The 16,489-nt window shown below is 39.9% G+C and overlaps 1 protein-coding gene across 1 annotated transcript in view; it reads left to right on the forward strand.

Moving 5' to 3' along the window:
• Dnah7 (dynein axonemal heavy chain 7) overlaps positions 1-16,489 on the forward strand; it is a gene marked incomplete at its 5' end in the record, with an annotated part of 256,610 nt that overhangs the window by 41,891 nt on the left and 198,230 nt on the right. Inside the window, 5 exons of the mRNA XM_055616804.1 lie at positions 99-177; positions 3,739-3,963; positions 7,747-7,893; positions 12,786-13,471; positions 15,211-15,397. Of these exons, the coding sequence (XP_055472779.1) occupies positions 99-177; positions 3,739-3,963; positions 7,747-7,893; positions 12,786-13,471; positions 15,211-15,397 (1,324 nt within the window). The remainder of the gene's footprint in view (positions 1-98; positions 178-3,738; positions 3,964-7,746; positions 7,894-12,785; positions 13,472-15,210; positions 15,398-16,489) is intronic.

Here is a 16,489-nt window from a genome sequence, read left to right on the forward strand (position 1 = left end):
TAAATCACATTTTACTTTCCATGCAATGGAGCTTTAAGTAATAAATATTGTGAAATTAGATCATAGATTCGTTAAGACTGATTTTTCTGCTGTTTCAGACTGTGTGACGAGTTTGAGAAGATAGCTGAAAAAGCTCTGAGCACACCTCCAAACACAGCTGAGCTCATGGAGATGAAGGTATCATTGAGGAGCCTGTGTCAGTGTGCACAGAGAAACAGATCATTCTGGAGGTTAAGACAGAGGATTGCATTCATCGGGATGTTTTAAATGTTTCCTTCACAAGCCTGCTGTGTGGTGCTTCAGGCTGGCCTGTCCTGGACGCTGTTTCTGGCCTCTGTGTGCCACTCTATCGGGCCACCAGTTAGTATGCACCGAGTTTGTTCAGCTGGCTCTCAGTTGAGTTGGCTGCTGTAAATATTCCTTGGCAATTGACTCTGCTTCATTTGCCTCTCAAGCTCCAGTAGCCTTCCTGCACAGTAGATACTCAGGCTTGCTTACTATATAAGTAATATTCTGCTGGTGTTACATTAGCTAATACCTCACTGACCAAACCAGGTCAGAGTGAGAGGACACAATAGGGCATGGATAGTGAAAGGTATTAGAGCAATGAATGCAGCCATCTGCCAGGATGTTCTTGAGAACGTTTATAATCAGCACGGTGCAAGCAGCCATTGCCAGGACTGGTCATGGTAACCTGAGATGTGCATTCACTTCTCATTTTAATCAGCAGATATTCAGTCCTTACACACTATTCTGTGTCTGAAAAGGCTGTGTTTTGCGATATGCTAACACCTTCTCTGATGGTCTGCTAAAATGTTTCCAGCATTGAGTCCTTCTATTTTCACATTAGTTATTTTTCTAGTTACTTCTTTTAACTCCATCTCAAGGCAGATAAAGTAATATAAAATAATTAATAGCAGTTCCATTTTTTTCTTATATCATCTACCTTTTATGGGATATGGATCTTCTGTTTGTTTGTTTGTTTGTTTTAATTTTTTAGAATTCCCCAAATCTGAATTAGAACCCTTTTAAAGATGTTTCACTGAGCTGGGCTCGGTGAAGCACACCTGTAATCCCAGCACTTGGGGAGGCAGAGGCAGGTGGATCTCTGTGAGTTCAAGACTAGCCTGGTCTGCAAAGTGAGTTCAGGATAGCTAAGGCTACACAGAGAAACCCTGTCTCAAAACCCCCAAAACCAGCCACCCCTTGGAACAAAAAAAATGAAAAAATATTTAACTGAACCTGGAAATGTGTAAAATCATTCAACATTCTTTATGTATAAAATTTATAAAAAGAATTCAAATGGTGACATGTACATATTCTTCAAGTTACTGCTTAAACAAAATTTATTAAAATGATTGGAACTAAATTTTTCATCTATTTTTTATTTTACTCAGAGAACACTTTCCCAGGCTCATACAGTCTTGGGGGACATTTTTATGTTTTGTTAGTTGTTATCTGCCACCAATTCTTTGGCTGATAGTAAGTATAAACCATCCCTGTGCCATGCTTTCCTCTTTTCCAGAAGAGAGTCTTGTGGAAAGATGAGTATTAATTATGAAGAGTACCATCTGTTCATCTTCCTAGACATTACTGGCTTTAAGAAGTTGGGTTCAATATGAGTTTCTATTGTGTATAATAATCTTTAACAAAATTAGCAAATAAGATTCACTGTTTGGTATTAAAAATATTTCTGCATCTTAAAAAGTTTATTCCAAAAAGGGCAAACCATACGATAAATCTGGTCAGTACAGAAAAAAAAAATCAGTCATTTATTTTAAATAAAGAAAAATATGAACCCAGTCACTGGGCTCTATAGGAAACAGATTCGCTAAGTTTAGACATACGTATTTTGACTAGACATTCATTACTTGTGAAAATGATAGTCTTTAAATCAGTCTATTGCTTATGTGTTGGGACATTCTTGGTTGTGTGTTTTTATCTTGTAGCCATACATCCTAGATTCATTCTGAAACCTCTGTGACATTTTTTTAATGTTTTTTTTTTATTATTATTAGTTACATTTTATTAACTCTGTATCCCAGCTGTATCCTGCTTCCTCATTCCCTCCTAAACCCTCCCTCCCTCCCTCATCTCCACCCTGCCCCTTTCCAAGTCCACTGATTGGGGAGGACCTCCTTCCCTTTCATCTGACCCTGTTTTATCAGGTATCTTCAGGACTGGCTGCAAAGTCCTCCTCTGTGGTCTAGCAGTACTGCTCCTCCCTTGGGGGGTGGGGAGGTCAAAGAGCCTGCCATTGAGTTCCTGTCAGAAATAGTACCTGTTCCCCTTACTATGGGAAACCAATTGGTTACTGAGCTACCACAGCTTCATTCCAGCAGAGGTTCTAGGTTATATCCGTACATGGTCCTTGGTGGAGTGTCAGTCTCTGAAAAGACTCCTGTGCCCAGATATATTTGGTCCTTGTGGAGCTCCTATCCTTTCCATGTCATACTAACTCCCCTTCTTTCATATCATTCCCTGCACTCTGCCGAAGGTTTGGTTATGAGTCTTAGTATCTGCTTTGATACACTGCTAGGTAGAGTCTTTCAGAGACCCTCTGAGGTAGGCTCCTGTCCTGTTACTTGTTTTCTCCTATGTCCAATGCACATCCCATTTGTCTTTCTAAGTGAGGATTGATCATCTTACCCGGGGTCCTCTTTCAACCTCTGTGACTTAATCAATGTTTTCTCCCATGCAAGCAAGGTAGTTTTGTGATAAACTTTGACTAGGTACAGCCTTCCTTCTTTCATTGGTTTGGGCAATTGACTAGAGCCCAGAAGGTCCTGTGGGATCTTAGTTCAATTTAAAATCACATTCTCCTAGGGAGATAGCCCAGCTACTAAGAAAGCATGCTGCTCTCGGAAAGGGCCTGGGTTTGGTTCCCAGCACTCACTTTGGGTTGCTTGCAACCACTGGCAACTCCAACTCCAGAGCATCAGAGGCCCTTTTCTGGCCTTTATGGGCAACTACACTCATGTGACTTTAACCTTCCCCAAGGCCTGTGCATATACATAGTTAAAAACAACAAGTCTTTAAAAGTAAGCATCCTCCCTTGGTGCTCTGCTGCAGCCCTGGCATCATTCAGACCCTCACGCAAGCTTCCTCTTGCCACTGGGGCCACACTCGTTCCCCCTTCTTTCCCCTCCTTCCACCTGTTATATCTCGTTACCTCTTCCACATGTGTTTGTGAAAGCTGCTGTTTGTGTCTGCCTGCCTCAGGACTCTGTGACATGCTGCAAGCAGCAGCAGGACCCGCATTGCAGCATGGTCTGTGTCAAGAGTTTGCATTTTCACTTCTTTGATTAATAACCATCCCTCTCATTAGATGGATAACTCCAAGAAGGTAAAAGCCATGTCTGCTTCATGGTCACTTCATTGCCAGCACCTGGCAAATGCAGCAAGCACATATCTGGTGCCCCAAAGCATGACACCGAAAGAATCACAATAGCTCAGGAGGTGTCTGATCATCCTGCACAGCATTCTTCCTGCTCACCCACTGGTTTTTTTGTTTTGTTTTGTTTTTTTTAAATGTGGTGTTAAGTCTCTTCTCACATGTCTTTTTTCCTTTCTATTGTAGTGAAGTGGTTGGTGTGGTTGAGAAGTAAATTGTGCTGAGGTCCCCAGGTCTGAGCCACATTTTTCTGTATTTGTGCAGTGTGTTCTCCAAAGAGCCTGTTTGGTAAGAGCTCACCCTTACAGTGCTGTCTGGAATCTGTAACCTTTGTTTTCCTGCAGGCTTACATTCAGAAAGTGGAGTCAACTGAGATGATGGAGCTGGAACAGAGATTAGTGGATTCTAAGAACTGCCTGGCCTTCCTCATTGAGTGCATCAACTTTTCTCCTGCAGACATTAGACTAAATAACAGTGTTTTCCAGTGGTATGCCAGAATGGGAGAAATTTTTGAAGAGCATAGGAAAATCATCAAAGATAAAACAGAACAGTATCAAGAAGGCCTTAAGGTTGGCATTGTAGATTTTTCAAATTACTCTCATTTACTGCAAATATTTAATTTCTAACTCTTTGCACAGTGCTATGGACACCTTTGTTACATGCATGTAGCTTTCTCCTGTCATCTCAGTAGAAGAGTGAACACATATTGGATCTCTTCTAATGGATGATTAAAGAGTGATTCCACAATGCACTAATCGATGTGGGATCATTTCTTGATTTTTCTTTTCTTTCTTTTCCCGCATTCAACAAATATTATTTATGAAAGTTTTCCAAATGTTTTTTTGGTATCTAGTAACAATGCAGAAATAAGAGAAACTACAATAGTCCTGTGAATACAATTACCTGGTCAGAAGCTGCCTATACAAGTATAACAATTTCCTCCCTCTCAGCCGGAAATGACCAAGATTATCCCTGAAGGCAGTTTTGGAGATGGCTTAACAACCTAGAGGTAGACTCAGAAAAATCGTGGGGCCAGTGTCACTGACTAACTTTATCTGCCTCTCAAAGTTTGCTGCCTTTGCCTTCTCTCCCTCTTACCTTCCTCTTCCTCCCCGAACCTCCTCAGGCTTAATTGAGGAAGAAAATTTAGTCAAGTTGAAAACCAGACATTTGCAGAGCAGACAACACACTGTGCTTTCTCTCTTGAAGAAACATCTACAAAGGTTTCTTTTCAGAAATGTGCCCAATTTGGAGTTTTCAGCCTCAAGAGTGTTAGTGTTTTAACTATGTTGGAGAAAAGGACACTTTTAACTAATTTAAAAGGTGGTGTTTCAACTATGTGGGGAAAGAAGGAAGAAGCATGGGAATCTGTTAGCATTGGTGCCATGGTGTCAGGACTGAGAGGCTAGAGGGCTGGAGTCCTGGCTCCACTACTTTGAATTTGTAATCCCAGAAGGTAATTTTTTACTTTTCTTTTTCATTTTCCTCCCCACCCCTTTGGTCTGAGCTTGTTTTCTGGTCAGTGAAATGGAAGCATACTTGCCTGGCCCTCAGGATAGTTTGGGGTTAAGAGAATAAAATGGTGAAGCTGTTTTCTGGGGTTATTAGTTCTAACCAAAATGTCACGAATGCAAAGCGCCAGAAAGACGATGGGATTCTGTAAAGTAGCTAGCATATAACACAGGGGAATGGAAAGGACTCCAGCCTGACAGACATGCCTGGGAGACAACTTTTTTTCTCATTCACCAGCTTGTATCTCCTTCTCTAAACAAAAAGAAGGCTAATTGGATCAAAGCAGCTCTTGAGATGTAAAATCAGATTGTTTTCTCCCTGTTGTTTGAATTTTGTCCACATGTACCAAAAAACTTTTTTTTTTTTTTCCACATGTACCAAAAAAGTGCCCGACCTAGTATTTTTTCCCTAGTAGGTTTGTAGTTTACCTCGGCCGGCTGTCTAGCCCAGCCTCCTGCCTTTTGGCAAACCCCTGACATTGTTAACTCCAAGAATCTTGTAGTTCTCTGCTCTATATGTTTCTCACGTCCGTCTTGCACACTGTAGTACTCTGTCCCGACCCACGAAGTTACACTCAGCTGGTTTTCCTGAGCTGCCCCTAGACCTCAGGTGAATTCTCCATTTCTCTGATTGCACCATTTAACACGCATGCGCTAGACTCAACCACTGCAGTTGGTTTCCGGTTTATCTGCCGCTGGCTGGTCAGCTCCCGAGAGCTTCATTTTTATTTATTATCTGTTGCTATTCCACGGACTAGCACGGTGACTGACCCATGATGTCTCAGCCCATTTCGTGCTGCTACAACGGAAGAGCCGTGCTTGGGTAATTTAGAAGAGCATAAGTTTATTAACATTTCTGGAAGCTGAGAAGCCCAAATTCAAGAGACCAGCGTCTGCTGAAGGCCTTCCTGTATCATACATTGGCTCAAAACGGAAGGCAAGCAATTATGAGGGCACATTCAAAAGAAAGAGTGACCGAGAGGAAAGGAGGAAAAGAAAGTTGCCGAAGCCACTCTTCTCCTAGGAGCCCACTCCTGTGCTACCTTGCTTCTGTGATAACAGGATTACTGTGTAGACGAGGCCAGCACCCTTTAGACCCTGCTCACTCTTAGCCTTCCATTTCTCACCATTTTTATTTCCAGTGCATGAACACGGGACACCTTCAAAGCACAGCTTTCAGAAGGCCATGAGCACTGTACAGATTAAACAAATTTTTTCAGGTTAAAAATTTTCAGTTTTATTTTATAGAAGAAACTGAAATTCTTAATTTTGACTTAGATCGGCCAGTTAAGATGTTCTTTGAACACAAGCTACCTGTTTTTCTATCACACCAAAGAAGACTTAAAAATGTTTATTTTTCTTTTCTTAATTTTTAAAATTTAAATTTACTTTTTATTTTTAAACTATGGCTGATACTTTTATTTTACAACTAGGCTATTTACAACATTATAAACGTGGAAAACATGAACAATGAATATTAGATACTTAAATCATAAAATAATTGATTCTTAGAAAATTTGTAGGTGGCCCAGAATTATCTGTACTTCATTATAAAGTGTCCTATTTCAAAAATCTACACACAATATTGATGCAGTTTTCTTTTTATTTTCCTTTACCCATTAAGTTAGAACAATGAATTTATTTACTGAGAAAAGAGGACAGAAATCAACGTAGCATCTATGGAATAAAAAAAAAAAAAAGATCCTATTTTTGAATAACCTAGATTTGACTTTTGAATATTTCATTAATAGATATTTTTAGAACCATTTAATTTTGGGATAGCTCGCCAGTGACAGTTTTATAATAAGTATTTTTTATATGAAGCACACACATCTGTTTTATTTTGGAGTATTAAAATTTTAATATTTCACACCTGGATTTATTAGCTTCACACATTTCTTGTTGTGAGTGCTCATGGGAAACAGCAATAACTTTGGGATATCTTGATTCAGTGTTGCTAATTCAAGAGATGCCGCCGCAGCAGCAGAACTGAAGACGTTCAGTTTTTCACATAATGGAAATGACACCGTTCATTGTGTAGTCCTTAAAGAAATTAATCTTTCTTCTAGCCCTATCCCAGTTAGTTATTAGGAGCTTTTCAAATGCTCAGTCATTTGTTTGCATCAATTTTTTCAACATACTAAAGATAATAATTTTAACACATTTTTAGTGAATGAATCCGAACTTCTTATGTTGTTTAGGGCCAACTTATAAACTAGGGAACTAGAGGAATTTTGGTCTTAATTTTAAATTTAATTTTTTTTTACCATTCTATTTATTTTATTTTATTTTTAATTAATTCAATTTATATCTCCATCATAGGCCCCTTCCTCCTGTCCTCCCAGTCCCACCCACCCTCCTTCATCTCCTTTCCCTTATTCCTCAGAATAGGGGAGCCCCCTCCCGACCCAGACACCCCAGCACATCTATTCACATGAGGACTGTGGTCTGGTAGGGAAGTCCAATCAGGGGGAAGTAATCAAAAAGCAGGCAACATAGTCTGTGTCAAAGATATCCCCCACTCCCTTAACTAATGGGCCCACATGAAGCCTAAGATGCCCATTGAGCTTATCTTCTTGGGGTCAATGCACTGTAGTATGTCTATCCTATACTATATGACCCAAATCCGCTTGTAAGTGAGTATATACCATGTGTGTCTTTCTGGGTCTGTGTTACCTCACTCAGGATGATCTTCAGTCATCTTTTAGATTTCCCTCTTTATATTTTTGTCATGAAAAAATATAATAATTTTGATAAGCCTTTCAAATACTTAAATGTTTTTCTTGGTGCCCAGGGGTTTTCATTTTTAAGAATAGTAAGCATGGGTATTGTTTTTCGTAGTTGCGGTGTGAGCGGTTTCTGGAGGAATTGGAGAGTTACGCTAAACAAGCCGAGGAATTTTATACATTTGGAGACCTGCAGGATGTACAGCGGTACCTGAAAAAGGCCCAGGTGCTGAACAGCAAGTTGGATGCAGCAGCAGACAAGGTACAATTAAAATCTCTAAAGGATGAGGTAATTCAAGGAAAAGAGATTGTGTTTGTATTGAGCATTCACTTTTAAGCAATAGATTCATCCAGGCATGGCGGTACATGCCTCAGTACGGAGGCAGCAGGATTGCAAGTCTGAAGCCAGCCTAGGTGACAAAGTGAGACATTGTTTAAAAAAAGAAGAAGAAAAAGAAAGTGGATAAAACAGTTGAATTACATTAAACAAGAGAATAATGGAAGCAATCCGCATTTCTAGTCGTGCTTCAAGGAGAAGCACCAGCGTGGTTCTCTGTGGGTGGCGATGTGTTTCTGCGGTCCTCAGCTTTTATTTTAAAGATAGAGTTGTTATCTCTGCCACCTTGTCACACATTGCATCATTTAATCATCTGCATCACAGTTGATGTACAATAATCATCAGAGAAGCACGTACATGATAGCATGTGATTGCCGCTTAGTTTTTGTGTATTCGTAGATGCCGCTTAGATTGGGCAGCTGTTTCCAGATTGGACCCATTACTTCCTCTCACTGAGCCAGTGTGTTACCATGAGGCGGGGTCAGAGTCAGCTTTCACATTAGAAACCCTGGAAGAGGAAAGCTATCCCCTTCCCCACACATTGCAATTTTCCTTATACTTTATGATGGGAACAAACTACTTTTCTTACATTAGAAGACCTGAATGTCTGCTTAGGTAATTAAATAGTTTGCAATTACTTCAAATAGGTCAGGCACACATAATAAAAAGAAATAAACTTTGAAGTCGGTTTATAACTGGGGGTCACTGAATTCTATGTCTCCTGATTAATTGCCATGTCCAACTGCAACCTGCCAGTCGTGTAGATTGCACAGCCCTCTTCTTCACAGAGGTCACAACTAAGAGAATATGCTTCCTCTGCCTCTTGCTGTTCATCCTGAACTGTGGTCTGCTAGCTTCTACTCCATGACAGACCGGTGACTGTCCTGTACACTTCTAACACACAGCATATACATATCTATACATAACATTACATATGTGTTAAGTAGCTACTGGTCTGCAACATTTCTCCTGTTTGCTTTAACTTAGTTTTGGATGACTTGTTTTTGTATTTCTACCTACATAGGAAGTGGTGCCTTCCTGAGCTGCGTCTTGGATTCTTAGGAATCCAACCCCCTTTTCTGTCTTCCACAGTATCTAACACAGTGATGTCAATATTCAAAGCACTTGAATGCTTTCTTTTTTAAAAATGTGTTTATTTTTATTAATTACAATTTGTTCACTTTATATCCCAGCTGTAGCCCCTCCCTCATCCCCTACCAATCACACCCTCTCTCGCTCTTCTTCTCCCAAGCTCCTCCCTAAGTCCACTGATAGGGGAGGACTTCCTCCCCTTCCCTCTGACCCTAGTCTATCAGTTCTCATAAGGACTGGCTGCATTGTCTTCCTCTGTGGCCTGTAAAGGCTTTTCTCCTTTTAGGGGCAGGTGCTCAAAGAGCCAGCCACTGAGTTCATGTCAGAGACAGTCCCTGTTCCTCTTACTAGGGTACCTACTTGGACACTGAGATGCCATGGGCTACATCTGTGCAGGGGTTCTAGGTTATCCCCATGAATGGTCCTTGGTTGGAGTATCAGTCTCAGAAAAGACCCCTGGGCCAAGATATTTTGGTTCTGGTGTTCTCCTTGTGGAGCTCCTGTTTCCTCCAGATCTTTCTATCTCCTCCTTCCTTTATAAGATTCCCTTCACTCTGCCCAAAGGTTTGCTATGAGTCTCAGCATCTGCTTTGATACCCTGCTGGGTAGAGTCTTTCAGAGGCCCTCTGTGGTAGGCTCCTATTCTGTTCCCTGTTTTCTCCCTCTTCTGATGTCCATCCCATTTCCCTTTCTGAGTGAGGATTGATCATCTTAGCCAGAGTCCTCCTTCTTGCTTAGCCTCTTTAGGTGTACAGATTTTAGTATGTTTATCCTATATTATATGTCTAATATCCACTTATAAGTGAGTATATACCATGTGTGTTTTTCTACTTCAGGGATACCTCACTCAAGATGATCTTTTCTAGATCCCACCATTTGCCCTCAAATTTCATGTTTTCCTTGTTTTTAATTGCTGAGTAGTATTCTGTTGTGTAAATATACCAGTATCAGTTCTTCAGGTGAGGGATATCTGGGTTGTTTCCAGATTCTGGCTATTATGAATAAAGCTGCTATGAACATGGTTGAACATATGTCCTTATTGTGTACTTTTGGACATCTTTTGGATATATGACTAGGAGTGGTATAGCTGAATCTTGAGGTAGCACTATCCCTAATTGCCTGAGAAAGCACCAGATTGATTTTCAAAGTGACTGTATTTTGGAAATTTTCACCAGCAATGGAGGAGGGTTCCCCTTTCTCCACATCCTCTCCAGCATGTGTTGTCGCTTGAGTTTTTGATCTTAGCCATTCTGATGGGTGTAAAGTGAAATCTCAGGGTCACTTTGATTTGCATTTCCCTGATCACTAAGGACATTGAACAATTCTTTAACTGTTTCTCTGTCATTCGATATTCCTCCATTGAGAATTCTCTGTTTAGCCCTGTACCCCATTTTTAATTGGATTACTTGATTTGTTGCTGTTTAACTTCTTGAGTTCTTCCTATATTCTGGACATTAGCCCTCTGTCAGATAAAGGGTTGGTGAAGATCCTTTCCCAATCTGTAGGCTGTCGTTTTGTTCTGAAGACAGTCTCCTTTGCTTTACAGAAGATTTTCAGTTTCATGAGGTCTCATTTATTGATTGTTGATCTTAGAGCCTGTGCTGTTGGTGTTCTGTTTAGAAAGTTGTCTCCCGTGCCAATGAGTTCAAGGCCCTTCCCTGCTTTTTCTTCTAACAGGTGTAGTGTATCTGGTTTTATATTGAGATATTTGATCCACTTGGACTTTAGTTTTATGTAAAGTGATAAATATGGATCTATTTGCATTTTTTTTACATGTAGACATCCAGTTAGACCAGCACATTTGTTGAAATGCTATGGTTTTTCCATTGTATGGTTTTGGCATCTTTGTCAAAAATCAAGTATCTGTAGGTGTGTGGGTTTATTTCCAGGTCTTCTATTTGATTCCGTTGATCCACCATTCTGTTTCTATTAGTGGCTATTGTAAAGGGTGTAGTTTCCCCAATTTCTTTCTCAGCCCTTTTGTCTTTTGTATGCAGGGAGGATACTGATTTTTTTTTTTTGAGTTAATTTTGTATCCAGCCACTTTGCTGAAGGTGTTTATCAGCTGAAGGAGTTCCCTGGTTGAATTTTTAGGGTCATTTATGTATACTATCATATCATCTGCAAATAGTGATACTTTGACTTCTTCCTTTCTGATTTGTATCCCCTTGATCTCCTTTAGTTGTCTTATCACTCTAGCGTGGACTTCAAGAACTATGTTGAAGAGATGTGGAAAGATTGTCCCTGATTTCAGTGGGATTGATTTATGTTTCTCTCTGTTTAGTTTGATATTGGCTTTTATTTTGTCTTTACTAAGTTTAGGTATATGCCTTGTATCCCTGATCTTTCCAAGACTTTAAATAAGAATGGGTGTTGAATTTTGTCAAATGCTTTTCATCATCTAAGGAGATGATCATGTGGTTTTTCTCCTTCAGTTTGTTTATATTGTGGATTACATTGATGGATTTCAGTATATTGAACCACCCCTGCATGCCTGGGATGAAGCCTACTTGGTCATGGTGGATGATATCTTTTATGTGTTCTTTGATTCAGTTTGCAAGTGTTTTATTGAGTATTTTTGCATCAATGTTCATAAGAGAGATAGGTCGGAAGTTCTCTTTGTTTTGTTGGGTCTCTGTGTAGTTTAGGTATCAAGGTGACTGTGGCTTCATAGAATGAGCTTGGTAATGTTCCTTCTGTTTCGATTTTGTGGAGTAGTTTGAAGAGAATTAGAGTTAGTTCTTCTTTGAAGGTCTGGTAGAATTCTGTGCTGAAACCATCTGGCCCTGAGCTTTTTTTGGAAGGGAGACCCTGGATGACTACATGTATTTCCTTGGGGGATATAGGACTATTTAATCTACTTACCTAATCTTAATTTAATTTTGGTAAATGGAGTCTATGAAGAAAATTGTCCATTTCATTTAGATTTTCAAATATTGTGTCATATAGGTTTTTGTAGTAAGACCTAATGATTGTTTGGATTTCCTCAGTGTCTGTCATTATATCCCCTTTTTCATTTCTGATTTTGCTGATTTGGATAGTTCACTTAAATTCTTTCAATGAATGAAGCCAGAGTCTCAATATGTCTTAGTGGGCAAAACTTCCTTCTGTTTGTAAATTTATTTGACTGTTAAGCTAATATAAGAAAACATTACCCCCCAAAAGATGAGCTCAAGGAAATAAGGACTTGATATTCAGTCTTTAAAAGTGCAAGTCATTTCACTTGTGAAAATGTAGCTAAGTGTTAAGTGAATAAACCAGACCCAGCAATGCACACACTGCATGATGGAATTGAGAAAGGAGCCCAGCTTGTAGGAACAGTGCACCAAATAGTGTTACCGAGGAGCAGGGATTGGGAAATGTCGATTAAAACATATGAAACTTCAGCTAAGTAGCAGAAATAAGTTGGGTAGATTTATTGCAAAACATGGTGGTTGTGTTTAATAGCTATGCATTATATATTTGAAAATTGACAAGAGAGCAGCTTGTCAGGGTGAGGTAATGCATACACTCATTAGCTGGAATTACTCATTTCAGAATGCATACACATGTACACCATAAATAAATACATTCTATTAATTTGAAAAGGAAAAGAAACAGGAAATAGATTAATGCCCAGTCTCCACATTTATTTGAATTTACCATTAGGGCTCAGGGAAAGCTGGTGATTAACACTTAAGTATTATTCACTTTCAGAATCACTTATTCAAAACCCATCTTTTCAGATTGAGCAGTTTAACGCAGAAGAGGAGGCATTTGGATGGCTCCCATCAATATATCCTCAACGTAAAAAAATCCAAGATGGTTTGAACCCTTATCTCCGTCTGTATGAAACTGCCGTGGAGTTTAGTAACAAATACAGAGGGTGGACAGAGGGACCATATCACAAGGTGAACCCGGACCAAGTGGAAGTGGATGTTGGGAATTACTGGAGAGGACTCTATAAGCTGGAGAAGACCTTCCACGATTCTCCAAATGCACTGGCAATAACAAAGAAAGTAAGAGCGAGGGTGGAAGAGTTCAAAGAGTACATTCCCCTCATCCAGGTGATCTGTAACCCCGGCTTGCGCCCCAGGCACTGGGAGGCCATGTCCAATATCGTTGGCTTCCCCATGCAGCCGTCCGATGACTCCACAGTCTTCTCTTTCATAGACATGAGTCTGGAGCCCTATTTAGACAAATTTGAAAGCATTAGCGAATCAGCTAGCAAAGAATATTCTCTTGAGAAGTCCATGGAGAAGATGATGGCCGAATGGGATGCAATGGAATTTGTCATTCATCCTTACAGAGAGAGTGGGACATATATTTTGTCATCGGTCGATGAAATCCAAATGTTGCTGGATGACCATATTGTCAAAACACAAACTATGCGAGGATCTCCTTTCATCAAGCCTTATGAAAAGCAGATGAGGTAAAATAATATGTAATGCTTAGACTGTGCTACCCAACCACCGTGCATTCTACGTAAAGTTCTTCTGGGGGTTGATTATGCATTTTTCACTTCAGATTTTTCAATTTATTATTTCAGTTCTAGGTGTGTGTGTGTGTATGTGTGTGTGTGTGTGTGTGTGTGTGTGTGTGTGTGATGTGCACATGTCTAGGTATCTGTGAAGGCCAGAAACGGATGCAGCATACTGTGGAGTTCATTATAAGGAATGGGTAGCCTTCGTTAGTTTTGCAAGAGTCTGGGTCCTTTGGCTGTTATGACAAAGGCTTCAGACAACATTCAGAGGCTCATTTTTATTGGCAGCAATCTGATCTTGGGTTTTGTTTTTTAAACTCTAAGAAAAAATTTTATGACCGAACATAGTTTAAGAACAGTAAAGCATAAAACTGAAGATAGTAATGTCCTTTCCCATATTTGGAAAATGGATTGTCAGAGACAATCCCTGAACTTCTTTTGTAGTTCTGACTTCTCTGCATGGTAGCTGGCAAATGACCGGAAAACTGGTTTTATTTAGAAGTTCTTAAAATAAGGCAGCTAAATAAATTGAGTTCTTCCTCTGTTCACTATTTTTGTTTTTGTTTATAATGTATATTAAACAGTCTATATTTTACCTTAAGAAACAGACCACCAAATCAGATTGCTGTCTTCAGTGTGCACTTAACTGGCAGGGGAAGCCGACTTGGTGGTTTCTTCTCTGGTTACCCCGCCCCCAAGAGATGATCAGAAACTCCCCTGTGGGTTTCCTCCTCCCCTGACATTGGCTGTTCTTGATCCAGGCTCTACAGAGAGCACAAGGTCTAGCTAGATTCTTTTTGGAAGGACTGGGCATAATACTACTAGCTAGTGGGATTGTTCTGCATCATAATGATATTTAGAGAAAAGAAAAAAAAATCCCAAGAAAGAAGAGGTATTTCTAACTCTTTGCAAAACAGCTACCCAATTCACCAATAAACAGCGGGGAAAAAAAATGAAAAGACATTTGAAGCACCTACTTACACTTTTTAAAGTCTTAACAACTGAAAATTACAAATCATTTCTTGTAAATGGATAAGACATTAATATACCAACAAAGCTATCTCCGTCCAAGCTTCATTGGTTAATAAAACACTGTTCCTTATGTCGTGGTTTCTTTGCTAGCAGAACAGTGACAGCTGTGGGCTCGAGGCTCCGCTTGTCCTTTGCTAGCTGGGAGAAGTTCACCTGCCCCTTAACCCGGGCTCCCCCGCCCCCACTGGTTAAGTGAATGTTGTGCCCAGGGTTGTTGCAAAGATGGTTGAAAATGCAGAAAGATTCTAAAACTACAATTATACAACTGTTAATTTTGTAGTAATTATGATGTTTATACACAAAGGAACTTTAGTCATTAAGTTTTCTGTATGTGGAGATGAACCTATAGTATATTGTAATTTAAATACCGCCTCTTCCTCACCTGTGCCACATTGTATTCGGGGGAATGTGAATTTTGCGAATGCAAGCTCTATCTTAGTTATTAGTTATAAGCCTGAATGCCAACGTGATTATTCTTAAAACAGGCTTTATTGAAAAAAAAAAAAAAGTTCTAGTGATTTACCTTTGAGCATAACCGGAGAAGCAGAACTTAGCCTAACAGTGTCGCATGTGGGGTGGCAGGCCAGCTGTGGGCTTGCACACTGCTGCCTGAAATGCCGTCGGGCGTGCTGAGGGCCTCTGTTCTTACTCCTCAGGGAATGGGAAGGCAAGCTGCTGCTCCTGCAGGAGATCCTCGATGAGTGGCTCAAGGTCCAAGCCACCTGGCTCTATCTGGAGCCCATTTTCAGCTCTCCCGACATCATGTCTCAAATGCCAGAGGAAAGCCGGCGATTTACAAATGTGGATAAAACATGGAGAGATGTGATGAAAACTGTTATACAAGTAGGTAAAAACCTCGAAGACTGTGATTATGTAGTAAAAATGATGTGACTTTTGTTTAAATAATTCTGCATAAGTTTTTACTGTTTCCAATAAGCCACTGCTCCTCCCCCACACATTCTCTTTTCAGTTGGTTTAGAATTCCAAGAGAAAATAATGTGAAAAATCAAAAATGGTCATTTTGTTCTGATTCCTCTTGAAGGCTGGAGCTGCCCTGAGTTTACTCAGTGACCTTCGTTTGTTGGCATGGTTTTACCAGGGTCTCTGCTTGGAAGCCAGCACCCTGTCTGGATGCTGTTTCTATCATGGCTCTGTCTCCACACTGTGGCCACACTGCCCTTGAAATTCACAGTGACAGGAAACAACCTACAAGCATGCCTGCTGCTCAGTTAGGAGTGTCTCTCCTAGAGAGCTTAAAAAAATTCTAGAAGTCTATTCAGAGTCTAAAATTTCGAACAAAATGCAATAAAGTTATGAAACACATAGATCTTAGAAAGGCAAACTTGAGCCATGGAGGAATCTAACAAAGCCTGGTCACATTAAAGAACATCACACACAAAGTTCAGTTTGGAAGTGCTGGTTATATTACCACATGAGCACACCCTTCTTTAAGCTTTAAAATTAATCACAATATAATTAATCCCACACTTAGCAGAAGTATTAGTGAGTTACTGTGTAAAACTGAATCATTTCTAGTGTAGCTCACAAATAAAATCTGTCATATATAGTTCCCTTACCACAATGCGAAGCTCTTATAATGTATGTTAATTTCATTAAGATCTGGGCATGGAGGTGCATGCCTTTTATCCCATCACTCAGGAGGCAGAGGCAGGTGAATCTCTGAGTTCAAGGCCAGCCTGTACTACAGAGTGAGTTCCAGCCAGCCAGGGCTACACAGAGAAAACCTGTCTCAAAAAACAAATAAACAAACAAATAAATAATATAAACAGTTTGAGTGGAATTTTTGTTGTTTCTCCCAAATGTAGATGCTTATATTCATCTCATTGATATATGTGTACACACACATACACACATATCTGTCTCTCTGTCTATCTATCTATCTATCTATCTATCTATCTATCTATCTATCTATCT

This window comes from Psammomys obesus, unplaced genomic scaffold, assembly GCF_907164565.1.
Source record: "Psammomys obesus unplaced genomic scaffold, mPsaObe1.curated_primary_1811, whole genome shotgun sequence".
In the NCBI taxonomy this organism is placed as follows: Eukaryota; Metazoa; Chordata; class Mammalia; order Rodentia; family Muridae; genus Psammomys; species Psammomys obesus.